General features: G+C 35.4%; 2 protein-coding genes across 2 annotated transcripts in view; one reads left to right on the forward strand and one right to left on the reverse strand.

Moving 5' to 3' along the window:
* The window catches only part of LOC102802899 (ubiquitin-protein ligase E3B-like), a 40,050-nt gene extending 36,237 nt beyond the window's left edge, over positions 1-3,813 (forward strand). Inside the window, exons 28-29 of the mRNA XM_085491204.1 lie at positions 207-299; positions 1,752-3,813. Coding sequence (XP_085347330.1) covers positions 207-299; positions 1,752-1,943 — 285 coding nt within the window. The 3' untranslated portion in view covers positions 1,944-3,813. The remainder of the gene's footprint in view (positions 1-206; positions 300-1,751) is intronic.
* A 2,655-nt stretch (positions 3,814-6,468) lies between these two features.
* Positions 6,469-12,501, reverse strand: LOC102807180 (coiled-coil domain-containing protein 86-like). Its single transcript, XM_078010300.2, has 4 exons — positions 12,148-12,501; positions 9,347-9,476; positions 7,404-7,478; positions 6,469-6,579 (listed from the first exon to the last, which is right to left on the reverse strand). Exons 1-4 carry the CDS (start codon positions 12,399-12,401, stop codon positions 6,490-6,492), a joined length of 549 nt encoding a protein of 182 aa, XP_077866426.1. The 5' UTR covers positions 12,402-12,501; the 3' UTR covers positions 6,469-6,489.
* Positions 12,502-12,666: the final 165 nt, after the last annotated feature.

Consider the following 12,666-nt stretch of genomic DNA (forward strand, 5'->3'; position numbering starts at 1 on the left):
GAGTAGCAATTAAAAATTTCATATCTAGATATTATTATTTTTTTCAGTTTTCCCCCAAAATATGTTTTCAGAATGCATCCATCTGTATTAATAATTCTGTTAATATTTAAACATTTAATGGTTGGATAATCTGTCTGTTTTGTACAACAAAATATATGACACTCTTGTCCCTTCCTGTCATTGCATTATTTTGTGTTTTGTTTCAGTTTATTACGAGTTGTTCAAAACCTCCCCTGCTGGGGTTTGTACACTTGGAGCCACCATTTTCTATTAGATGTGTTGAAGTCAGTGAAGATCAGGTAAACAGTAGTTCACGTACATTGCGCTGAGTGATATTATGAGGTTATTACGAGGATACCTCAAAGTATGCACGAAGACAGTACGGTGGAAGTATTGACCGACACGCAGCAAAGGTCGATGCGACGACTTACTGTCTGAATGCATATTTTGAGGTATACGTAATAACCTTATAATTATACATCTTTTCCTTCCAAGTATACAACATGGGAATGCCGAGATCCAAAAAAGTTTAGAACAGAATCAGCGAACTTCTTTGTGTGGAGTTCGGTCAAACCCTGGTGGCAGCCATGTTTGTTTGTTTTTATTAGAGGACACTTGTGCGCGTAATCATTCCATATTTGGAATTCGCATTTCCTTATATGCTAGGATGAAAATACCCCATAAAATACCGCAAAATTACGACACGCTGTAACTCATGGCGTTACGGTGACATAATAAAGTGTATTATCACATTCATAACTTGCGTATATCACAGGACAAATCAAAAATCTGTATCACCACAGTGTTACGTCACATACTGCTAAACCTTTTTTCATTGTACGGCTCTATGGTTTGATAACTAGGGATTGTGCTAACAATGGTTCATTTTAGCAAGCTCACATGTGTATTTTCAGAATTATTCAGTTCCTCCAAAAAATAAGTTGAAAAGCTTAAAAAATCCTTGCGAAATGGAGCAATAATCAAGAATGAGCAAAATCACCATATATTATGTGTACATTATGAAATTTGCATGAAATGAACACCATTGCGTCAACAAAATCAGCGTTACCAAACGTACACAATGATGCATTTGTATTCTGTGCTATTTAAAGCAAAAGGGTGGTCACCTACGCACGCGCGGGAATTGAGTCCCAACCGACGATAACAACACACTCTAAAAACGCAAAGGATCATGGGTAGACTCTTGTTTGTAAACAATGACACATATGCAATCTGACGCATACGCAGGTGACGACTCCCTCGCTTTAAGCAATAGTTCCACTATAACATTGGTGTTTCATTATGTCATAATAATATACATGGGGATAAATATATAATCCCACGATATTTTCTCTTAGGCTGACATCAGCAAACAATCACCTGCGACTCGGATTGATACAAAACTCTGGCGATAATCACTCCTGTATGCTGACGTCAATCAAAAAGAAATTATCGTGGGATATATAATCATTCTAGGCCTGTACTGCTTACGAGTCAGTCATAGAACATAGTAAAACTATGTAAGCCTTGCCTAGAGTAGATGAATTTGGATTATGAGTTTGAATTCTGCAAAGATGCATTTGACCCAACTGTTTCTATGTAACTTTATGCAGTAATGATCACAATATATATATTTGGGGAAATCTTGTTTACGCTCCACAGGTGATTGAGGATTATTTGGGTTAGAACATTCAAGTAAGACAAAATAGTCTGTTATAATGAGTTGTATTATACATTTTCTTTACCACTAGGACACAGGTGATACCTTGGGAAGCGTACTTCGCGGTTTCTTCACCATTCGGAAAAAGGACCCAGTCGGCCGTTTGCCCACCTCATCAACATGTTTCAATTTACTGAAATTACCGAACTACCAGAAAAAGAGCACGCTTCGAGAAAAGCTTAGATATTCGATCACTAGCAACACTGGGTTCGAACTGTCATAAAGCGGCAGTGTGGATGTTTGTTCCGTCATTGTTACATGCATTATACTGTACCCTTGTGTCATTTCCAAACATTTCTTTTACTCGCAAAGAAAAAATAGTTTGCACGCAAATTTTAGGGGAGAAAATTTCTTGCACATAAATTTGTATGCGAATGCATTATTTGCATGGTTGCCAGGCAACCGAATACATCAATAGGAAATTTGCACTGGCCAAGGTAATTGCTTGGTACGTCGTGATGTGTGAAGATGCCTAGACAATGTGCGGTGATCACAAGTTGTTTTGATTACAACGATGGCTCAACACGGGCAAATGTAATTGTCCTCAAACATGGATTATATGGTCTTTGTAGTTCTGTGACGTTTCTATGGCAATGAATTACATTTACAGTTAGAGGGCCATAAAAGAATTGAACTTATTTAAATGTTTTGCTACAGCGCTCTCTACCAATTTGGTGTAAAAAACTTTCTTGTTATAACATTGTTTGAATTATATGAACATTTAATAGCATGTTTTTTATAAATAGATATTTGCTACAACACAGGATATCAACATTATTAATAGCTCTTTACCAGTATAACCTGAATGCTATTTAACTGCACAGTCAATGTGACTTCAAAGTTTGAAACAGTTGGATGGCGGAAAATACTTGAAAGGGCTTTGGTCGTCGTGGCATGTACGCTTGGGGTACAAGTTCCATACGAACAAAGATGTGACTTTGAGAGTCGCACAGGTAAACACTGTACAAGAAAAAAGACATTACAAAGGTAATTCCTGGGATTCTGGGTATTCACACATTGGGCAAATTTTCGTGCAATGATCACCACCCTTTAAGTCTTTTTCTAGCACCTTGTTAAGAGTATTATTTATGTCATTTGAGGCAAGAGAATATTTGGCGAACACTGTAACTTTAATATGCAAAGTTATTCCTGATTGTTTTTTTAACATTTAACTTGGCCAATCAGAGAATACCTTTCATATATACTTGGGTTTGATGACCAATTGTATAAGAGCTGAATTGTTTGAATTTTTTTTTATTCAGAAGTATAAAAATTTGGAAAAACACTTTTTCCTGAATCTTTGTGGGAAATGTCTGTTGTTGACAGAGTAATCTTGAATTCAGGTTCCTTGTGAAAAGTCGAAATTCTCTGAGTTTGTAGTTTTACACTGCTTGAGGTCATTGGTCATTTTTGAGGGTCAAAAGTTGATCTCATTTGCATAAATCCACACAACTTACACAATATATTATAATACTTTATAAATTGCTGCACTGCTGGCAAGTTTCCAAAGAAAGAAAAAAAAGAAAAATTGTTTTTATATGACAGATGTGTGTATATATCGCTTGTGGAAATGTAATTTGTAGAATTGTTCAAATGAACTTCTTGAACTGTATAGAATTTAAATCAAGTTGTCAACTTTCTTCTGCAGGCTTTTAAATTGTGATATACAGTTCAAGCACACCTCAATGTTTAGCTAGCTTTGAAAACAACAACAACAACAACTTATTTAAATTACGCATAATAATTACGCATAATAATTAGGCTAAATAAGTTTGATAACGGTGTAGTCTGGAAAAAGTTGTCAACATTTAGTGCATTAACCATGTGAATTTTAAATTAAAGGAATGAAATTTATCACTCTTGTCTATTTTTATGTGCTTAAGAATTGTATAATTTATACTTGTAAATATAGTAGTGTTATTACAGTCTATTGGAGTATGTGACCTGTAACCTCATTGTGAAATTAGATGCATAGGAAAATACACCACCATGTCATCGTCATTTCTCCATTCATAGTTTTATGTGCTTTTCAAGACGTGTGGAAAAAATGTAGATATTGTAATAAAGATCCAATAAATTATATATACAGACTATCACATGGTGTCAGTGCATTATATACTCAGTATTAAAGGATTGTTGATACAGGACGACTAATTTTTTGTTTTCCCCTTGGCAACAGACCTTAGATGCAAATAGTCGTTGAGATACACATAACTCGTTTTTGTCTATCATATTTCAGTGGATAGAATGGAACACTATTTCAGGAACTAAAACTATTATCAACGGCTTTATCATCAATTCAAAACGATTGTAAGTTACTAGTCGCCCTGTTATTTCTAAGTAATCTATCTTATTTTTAGTCCCCGTCAGACGTAGTCCGGAACACACTTATGTTGTGGATCAGTCTGTCCATGCGTCATTTTTTAGAGATGACTGGACAGATTTTCTTCAAAGCTAGTACAAAGACAAGTAATAATGGGAGACATGTTCACATCGATTAATTTTTGATTTGGTTGAACCTTGACCGACTGGTGGCTGAATTTGTCCCAAAAATAAATATTTTGACACGTCATCAATCATTTCTCCAACATGCCTTGACCGATTTCATGTAAACTTGGCATTGACATCATTTTTTTTTTCATGATTCGATTCTCAAAATGGCGGACTGGTGGCCATTTAGTTTTTTTTTAACAAGTGTTCTGCTCATTTTACAGAGATGATTGTACAGGTTTGTACAAAGGCAATATATAAAGGGTTAAATGTTGTGTTCAGTTATTTTTTGTTTTCATCAAAATTTAGCCGAATGCACGAACTATTGTAATGTGACCTGATTACATGAACTGTTGTCAAGTGACCTAAATGCGTAAACTCAAATGAGGTGGAACAAAGTGTTGAAAATATCATGCAAAATGCAATGACACCAAAACAGCAAATAATTTTAATTACCAAAGAATTATTACTGAAAATCAAATCGAGTTTTGATGATGCAATGTCATACTTGTTAAGTAAACCAGGCAAATCTATTATGAATAAGATTGTTTGCAAATTTAGACATATTAAGTTTTGTGTAAAATGTACTTGGTAGATGCAAGTACATGAATGAAGCCTTTATAATCATTGGATTGAACAATGGAATGAGAACTTATGTTCAGGGTTTTGTCTGTCAATATCTTTTCTCTAATATGCCAAGACCAAGTGTCAGACCTTGTACTAAAATGAACCATTAAACTGTTGTGCATATTCACATCCATTTGTTTTCAACAGTCTTTGGCCAAGTTTTAACCAATTTTGTTTTCAAGCCAGTTGCTGTTTGTATCATTTTTGAGCACATGATCACCACATCTAATGCACAACTGCTGCCAATCAGTTTTGAAAGTTGATAAATTGCTGACTTTTGGCTGTTTTGTGCAATCTTCTGACCGCCATTTCTCGTGCATGCCTGGACCGATTTTTTTTTTTCAAAGTTGGTACATAACAAGTCGTGATACATGTGAATATCGCTTTGTTTGACTTTGTTGACCTTCAACCGATGGCCATTAATTGTCCCAAAAATCATGTCATTAACACTTCCTCAGGCATGCCTTGACCAATTTCATTCAAACTTTATATAGTCTTTATACCTGTTTCATGCACATGTAGTTAATATGCTAAATACTATCCCAATATTCAAACATAATCTTACAAATAAAGAAGTGTCGGCTCACAGAGGACCAGTTGGTGTCGGCCAATACAAACAGGCTGATCACAGCTTTAACAAATTTCAATAGTACAGATTTTACAAAGGTTGAATCTGTACTGTGTGGCTTTTAGCACGACAAAGACAGAGACGCCTTTATAATTATTTGAAATAGTTATCGTACCATTAAGAAGTATCTTAACGGGAAGTGGCTATTTTTAGGGCCAAGGTCTGGTAGAAGTGAGGCATGAAGTTCCAAGGACATTTACCGAGGCTCCAAAAGTGGCAGTTAATTCCCATTTATGTATGATGAAGTAATACTGAGTTTTAGGTGTTTTTTTCTGCAGCACCATCATGGGTTGTGTGTTGTCACAGTGTACATGTGTTATGCAAATCTATAGTACAGGACAATGAACTGAAGTATTACCGTACACCTCATTGTATCTATGTATTGTAGTAAACTACAGTCCATCACAAACCATCTGCTTTGGAATCCAGAGTGTTGCTGCTGTGAGAGGAAAGTTGTACTTTCCACTTCGATGTGAAAAACTTGTAGAGTACGGACAAGTTTTCAACAAAAACAGTTCTCTCCAGGTAAATGCGCATTGTTAAGAATAAAGAAAGCAACTGCGAACTGTTCAGAACGGGACACACACTGTCCCTAGTAAATGCTGAAAAAGGATGTTGAACGAATAATATCCGTTATTGAATGTGAGCATCATATTTTGGCACAAGACAAATTGTAGTGCAATTGCTGGGGACGCGTACTCAAATTTTGTGCAAATAAACAATGCATTTTTTTTTATGTTGCTATGCATAGCATGGGACTCGTATCAAATGACTACCATTCATTTAAAACAATTTATTTTACAATTATTTTAAATTGTGCCTTACAGTTAAAAATTACACCCGTATTGACTGGATCGCAGGAGGTGGCCCAAGAGATACTCATTAAGGGATGAAAGTACAACGACAGTAACCTTGAATTTGCCACCCTGACACATTAATTTTCATTGTTCTAGGTTAACTGATGAAAAGAACTATGAGGAGAATGAAAACCAGCACTCATGTATTATTTTATAAATAAACCAATTTATTTCTTCAACATCTTGGTTGTATCTCTTTTTTCAATGGCTCTCAACTGCTTCTTTTTCATTCTCTTGATCTTGGCTGTATTTTTTATCTGAAAAAAGAAAAAAGCATAAAATTAATAAAAGGAGGAACAGAAAGACACACCTGAACAAATTGTTCTAAAATATCTTAAAGCACATGCGTCAGATGGTCATAGCATGTCATAGTTTACAAACAAGCGTCTACGCATGAGCCTTTGCGTTTTTAGCTTGGGACTCAATTCCCGTGCATGCGCAGGTGACAACCCTCTCACTTTAATATGTGGGTTTTTTTAGAAGATGGTTGCAGGCTAATTAGCCATGTCCATAACGACTTATTGGCTGCGTATATTTCTAAATCCTGTGTGTGGAAACAAACAAATTTAGATGCCTGCTTTCTTCATTGGTCAAAATCGTAGAGAAAATATTTAATATGCATAAGAAAAGTTTTTGATATGACAGTTTTAAAAGTGTATGTACACCAACAACTGTAATTATTGTACCAGGCGATACTGGATTAGGAATTGCGTTGTCCAGTCACATTTGGCAAAGCAACCATTTCTACTAAAATGCTGACATTTGTCTGACAAGTCATGGCATTCTTTGATGTTTTGTGTTAATCACCCAATCCTAGAATATCATGATTTTCTGTGTCATGGTCAAGTACGGAAATAAGAAAACATGTTTGTAGTTGGAATCCAGCATAAAAAACAGCGAGTGAAACCCAATAACTGAAAACCAGAAATGTCAAGGTGTCGGCTAAGGGAGCCACTGTTTTTAGATATTTCAACTGAACACCACCAGTATGCATGCAACAGACACCGCCACATAGTCATGTGTCACCTTATACCTCCAGGAATGCATATACTGTACGAGAATTTAGAAACAGAATTCTTACCACTTGCACAACTTCAGATTTTCTCTCATTTTCCAATTTCTTATTCCTCTTGTCAGCTTTCTTTTTAAGTCGAATCTGAAAGGTGAATGGAAACATACATGATTGTGTGTGTGTATATATATATATATATATACTACTTTTTGGATTTTGAAGGTGGTACATATACAGTAAGAATCGTAACCTAATATTTAGCCACCTTTAAAGCTTTAAAAGTTAGCTTGGCTTGCATTCACAAGTGCTATGTCTAAAATGTCCAGAGAAATCTGCATAAATATACTGTGGAATACTTTATTTTCGCTGGAATTAATTTTCGCTGAAAAGGCTTTTTGGGGCGTTTTGCTTGGAATTTATTTTTACTGATTTTTGATGAGTTTAATATGAAATATAGGAAAAAAGGATATTCGCTGGATTTTATTTTCACGGAATCATCCCTTCAGCGAAAATAAATTCCAAGCGAAAATAAAGTATTCTACAATAAGTAAAATAGGTAAATACTACAAAAACTAGTTGAAATATGTTATGACAATGATACTCGCTTTAAAAATTATAAGCTGATAGCCAGCTTGGAAGTGTGACTTTGATGGTAAAAAAAAACACAACACAAAAATTATGAGAAAATGGCTTCACCATGAAAACATTAGTACCGGTACTACATCTTAAAGAACTGCCATTATGAAACTTTATACCTACACTCTGTATGCGGCGTATTTGCTCTATTTAAAGCACATCTCTAAATAGAAGTGCAAATATACTAGTATACTAATCAAAGAAAGCTTAGAAAGGACTCTCGTGTGCTGAAGGTATTGGAGGCATGAAGTTAGCGCACATGCTTCTATTAGAGCAAATACTGCATTTAAAAATATAACTGCAAGCAATGATCTGGGAGGTTCCGAGAAGGTAAGGTTTAACAATTATACATATTTAATGAAATAATGACCATACATGTATATTTTGGTCATATATTTTGTCTGACAAAATTATAGCACCAGTTGCATGTCCCTATCAGCAAAGGTACTTATTTCACATTGATTTCAACCCCAAACTAATCAGGTTTGCACATTATCCCAAGGCATCTATGTACCACGTTTCATCAAAATCTGTTGAATGGTACTTAAGAAACAAATGAAAATGCCAAAAATTTGCTAATCAATATGCAAATTAGGTTACTAATATGCACACATTTTTTACCCCAAACTAATCAGGTCTGTGAATAGTCATGGAGCATATATGCACCCAGTTGAAATGTTAAAATTAGTACTTGAAACATCAGCAGGAAAGCTGAAAATTTACTTATACAAATTGGGTAATTAGTATGCACGGATATTAATCCAATACTTGTATTGTCCTATCTATGTACCAAGTTTCATTGTAATGTGATGATTAGTACTCGAGATGTCAATGAAAAAGCTGAAAATTGAAAATTGCTCAGATTTTTAACCAAAACTAATCAGATCTGTGAATAGTCATAGAACATCTATGTACAAAGTTTCATTGAAATGTAATGATTAGTACTTGAAATATCAGTGGAAAGACCAACAAATTTAATTATGCAAATTATGTAATTAATATGCATGGATATTAACCAAAAACTTATCAGATCTCTGCATTGTCTTATTGCATCTATGTGCCAAGTTTCATTGTAAAGTGATGATTAGTACTTGAGATATAAGTAGAAAATTGACAAATCATTATGCAAATTAGATAATTAATATGCATGGCATTTTTATCCAAAACTAATCAGGTCTGCGCATTGCCCCTGAGCATCTATGTACAATGTTACAAATATGTCTTCGTGACCACACAATTTGTTTTTTTGGCCCAACTCAAAATTTGTCAAAAGTAAGTTACCATGACGTTAAACACATTTCTGTCATTTACCTAAGTATGTGCACTACTCATAGAACCAATACGATACTTGAATTGTTGCTTTCTATCAACCTTACCTCCAATTCTTTGGATCTGGCTTCTTTTAATTCTTGTTCATACTTTTTTATATTTTTCTTTTCTGATTTCAATTGCATTTTCTTCTGCCATGTAGAGCGTAGTGGTTTATCTTTTCTGATATCTGAAAATCTGTAGCAAGAGAAATCAAACAAATCAACCAAACATGGATTATTAGTAATATTCAAACCTATGTCTGTATGATTGTGACGTTTTTGGGACTACTTTACTGCATGCGTCAGAATACATACTTTTGTAATGGTGTTATATGTCACCTGATCACCCGAGTTGTCACTTCTGTGATCTCAAGATTTTTTCGTGAAGAAATTTAATTTTTGAAGTCTCGTAGGACTCGCGAATATTTGTTTCGCATCATTATACCAATCGTATTTATCTAAAAGATAAGTTGAATGTTATGTAGTATTATTTTAAGGCAGATTTCATTGCATATCGGTACTTTCTACTAAGCTCCAAGGCAACGACATGTGTGTTAAATTCTCGCTATTATAAAGTCTGGTGATGTCAATTTGTATTCTAATAATTCATACTTCTGAAAAAAACAATAATTTTTGCTCCCACATTATTTTATTTTTTGCAGCATCCAGGCGCTTAATCGCCCATGGGCGATATATTTTCTTGTAAGTGATATTTCAGATAAATCTGCGAATATATGTTGTATATTACAATATATATGCGTGTGTCAGTAGTACACAAATCATAAGCAACTACTGTAGAATACTTTATTTTCGCTTGGAATTTATTTTCGCTATTTTCGCTGAAAGGATGATTCCGTGAAAATAAAATCCAGCGAATATACTTTTTTTTCCCTATATTTCACATTCAACTCATCAAAAATCAGTGAAAATAAATTCCATAAAGAACGCCCAAAAAGCCTTTTCAGCGAAAATAAAGTATTCCACAGTATTACAACTGTTGCAGTGAGCTAGTTCATGCTGTTGTGGATAATCATCAACATAAAATTGCCCAAATCTGCATGCAGATGGTATGACCATTACATCTGACCACTAGAAGGCTTACAATGACATTCAAATAGACTTTGCTGGTACAATCACTTGACAGTTAATCATTTAATTAATTTTGGAAGTCCTACAACATGAGCTCACACAAGCACCATCGAAATAACCCACACACCGATACCAACTCGCCCAATCTCAATTTGTTAAATACTAAACGTGCAACAATACCCAGGTGACAAACTGTATATAATCATGGTCACAAACTCATAACACATACATGTACTAGTACCATACTATTCCATTTATCGTGGACAATGAAATGGGATTGGCGGTAATTTCATTCCAATTTCAAAACTACCGGTAAGTTTTTTTTTTATTTAATACAGGTATACCTGTGGTGAGTTAAAGCACCAGTTGGCAGTTTCCCAACACCCATACCAGACATTAGACATTGTATGCATTTGCAGTATCAGTGCCTGCACAATAGACTATTTTCCATTCACTACGAGATCCCGCGTTATGTGTGAAATCAAACGTAAAAACAGGACAAACAAAGATCATAGCGTCGTAATGGTGACAAACTTCGTGTGGGATTCGACAAATATTTTGTACACATTCAAATGCAATATTCCTGTCAAAGAGTACAAAATCAAATCAAATCGTTTGATTTTTGTGGCAGACGTTCGGCACACGTCTTTCACGCAACTCACAATATCTCGCAGTTGAACAAAAAATCACCTATTAGAAGGACATATTAATGTGTTTTAATAAGGTCATCAAGAAATATCACCTTATTGACTAAATAGACTAGATGATGTCTATTATTGTGAGACTTGTATATATACATGATATACAAGTGGGGGGGGGGGGAGTAAGACATAAGAATACAGTCGAACTCGGTCCGATTCTAAATCTGCCTGATAAAAATAGTCGTACTCGGCCAGTTGTAATTGCCGAAGTGTGAAGTGGTCAGTGACACAAGTTTACAACAACAAAAAGAAACTATATGCCACATAACAGCCCATCTTTACTAGCCAAGGTCGAAGTTTATTTGGCCATGCCTCTAAACAGACCTTGGCAGAACGACCATCAAATGTGCGTATTCTAACAGCGCCCCCAGTAGCCTAATCATTGTCCAATCAGTTTGCGTGTTACAAATCCCTTTTTGGAGTTTCATTTTAAACAAAAGTTTTCGGTGTTGGTGCCCTCAAGCCTCATCAGGTACAGGCAATCGACGCAGTTTTGTGTGGGAAGGATGACTTCATAGCGACAAAAACAGGAAGTGGAATTTTGTTTTATAATTTGGTACGTCCAAGCTGATTGGATGCCTTGTTTCGGAGCGCGCCCAATCACATCTTACTGCTTAATAAGATACGCAATTAGCCTATGCGATCCCGCACGGTATCGTGTAGAGGACAATAGGTCAAAGACAAGGGGCCGTGCGATTCGGACGATGATAACAGCCCAGCAACTGTACTGTTCTCTGACATGTTGTTGATTTCAATAATTCCTGTGCCTGTAGTCGATTTCAGGGACGCAAGTTTACAAAAAGACACAGACATTACACCGGAAACACAGACCGTCTGGCTCTGCTATGTAAAAACACCACGAATAATACTGGTCGCCGTGTATCATACAGTATTTTATTTTTTACAGTGATAATAATGACATAAATCAACAGTCGCAGACCATTAACACTGGCCGACTTCAACCGATGGCCGAATTCTACAGCCGGCCGTGTTCCGCGGACACCTTTACCAAAATCATTCCTGTGAGAAGGCACACTGGATAGATGACAACAAATAAACGGTCTTTGGCTGACATACCTTTTAGTTTGTTCAGTTTTCCATGTTCGCCCGGATTTTGGTCTTCCCTTTGGAATTCCTGTTGAGTGTGTAATTGGTTTGACATTTTTCCAGACATCATCCAAATCGATGGATTTATCATTTTCTGTCCCCGTTTTGCATTTGTTTTCGGTCTCTCTTGGAATATCTTCATTGCCCAGACGTTTTTCAACCTTTGTTACATTCGCTGCAGTTTGACCTGCATCGTCTTGATGTTTTTGTGAACTATGTTTCATTTTGAAAATCACTAGTATTTGGATAAGGTACAATAAACAAAAATCAACAAGCCCTCATGGACTCCAAGGGGGCTGCCATTTTTAGAATGTAGTTGAACTTTGTTATGGGGGGAACTTAAATGCGTATTGAATAAATTTCTTTTTGTTATTCGTCAATGTTCTATATCACTATTACAATTGATAACTGTATTCTATAAATTATTTTTTTCTTGTCAGTCTGTCGGTTTGATTTTTAGATAACAATTATTATTATTACTCAACCAAC

Source organism: Saccoglossus kowalevskii, chromosome 16, assembly GCF_978046115.1.
Source record: "Saccoglossus kowalevskii chromosome 16, keSacKowa6.1, whole genome shotgun sequence".
NCBI lineage: Eukaryota > Metazoa > Hemichordata > Enteropneusta > Harrimaniidae > Saccoglossus > Saccoglossus kowalevskii.

What these genes read in the sequence shown, in the direction of transcription:
- LOC102807180 (XM_078010300.2), bottom strand. Translation starts at nt 12,401, where the DNA reads ATGAAACATAGTTCACAAAAACATCAAGACGATGCAGGTCAAACTGCA. An exon ending in AAAACTGAACAAACTAAAAG is followed by an intron (nt 9,477 to 12,147) that starts GTATGTCAGCCA and finishes CTCTTGCTACAG; the next exon opens with ATTTTCAGATATCAGAAAAG. An exon ending in AATCTGAAGTTGTGCAAGTG is followed by an intron (nt 6,580 to 7,403) that starts GTAAGAATTCTG and finishes TTCTTTTTTCAG; the next exon opens with ATAAAAAATACAGCCAAGAT.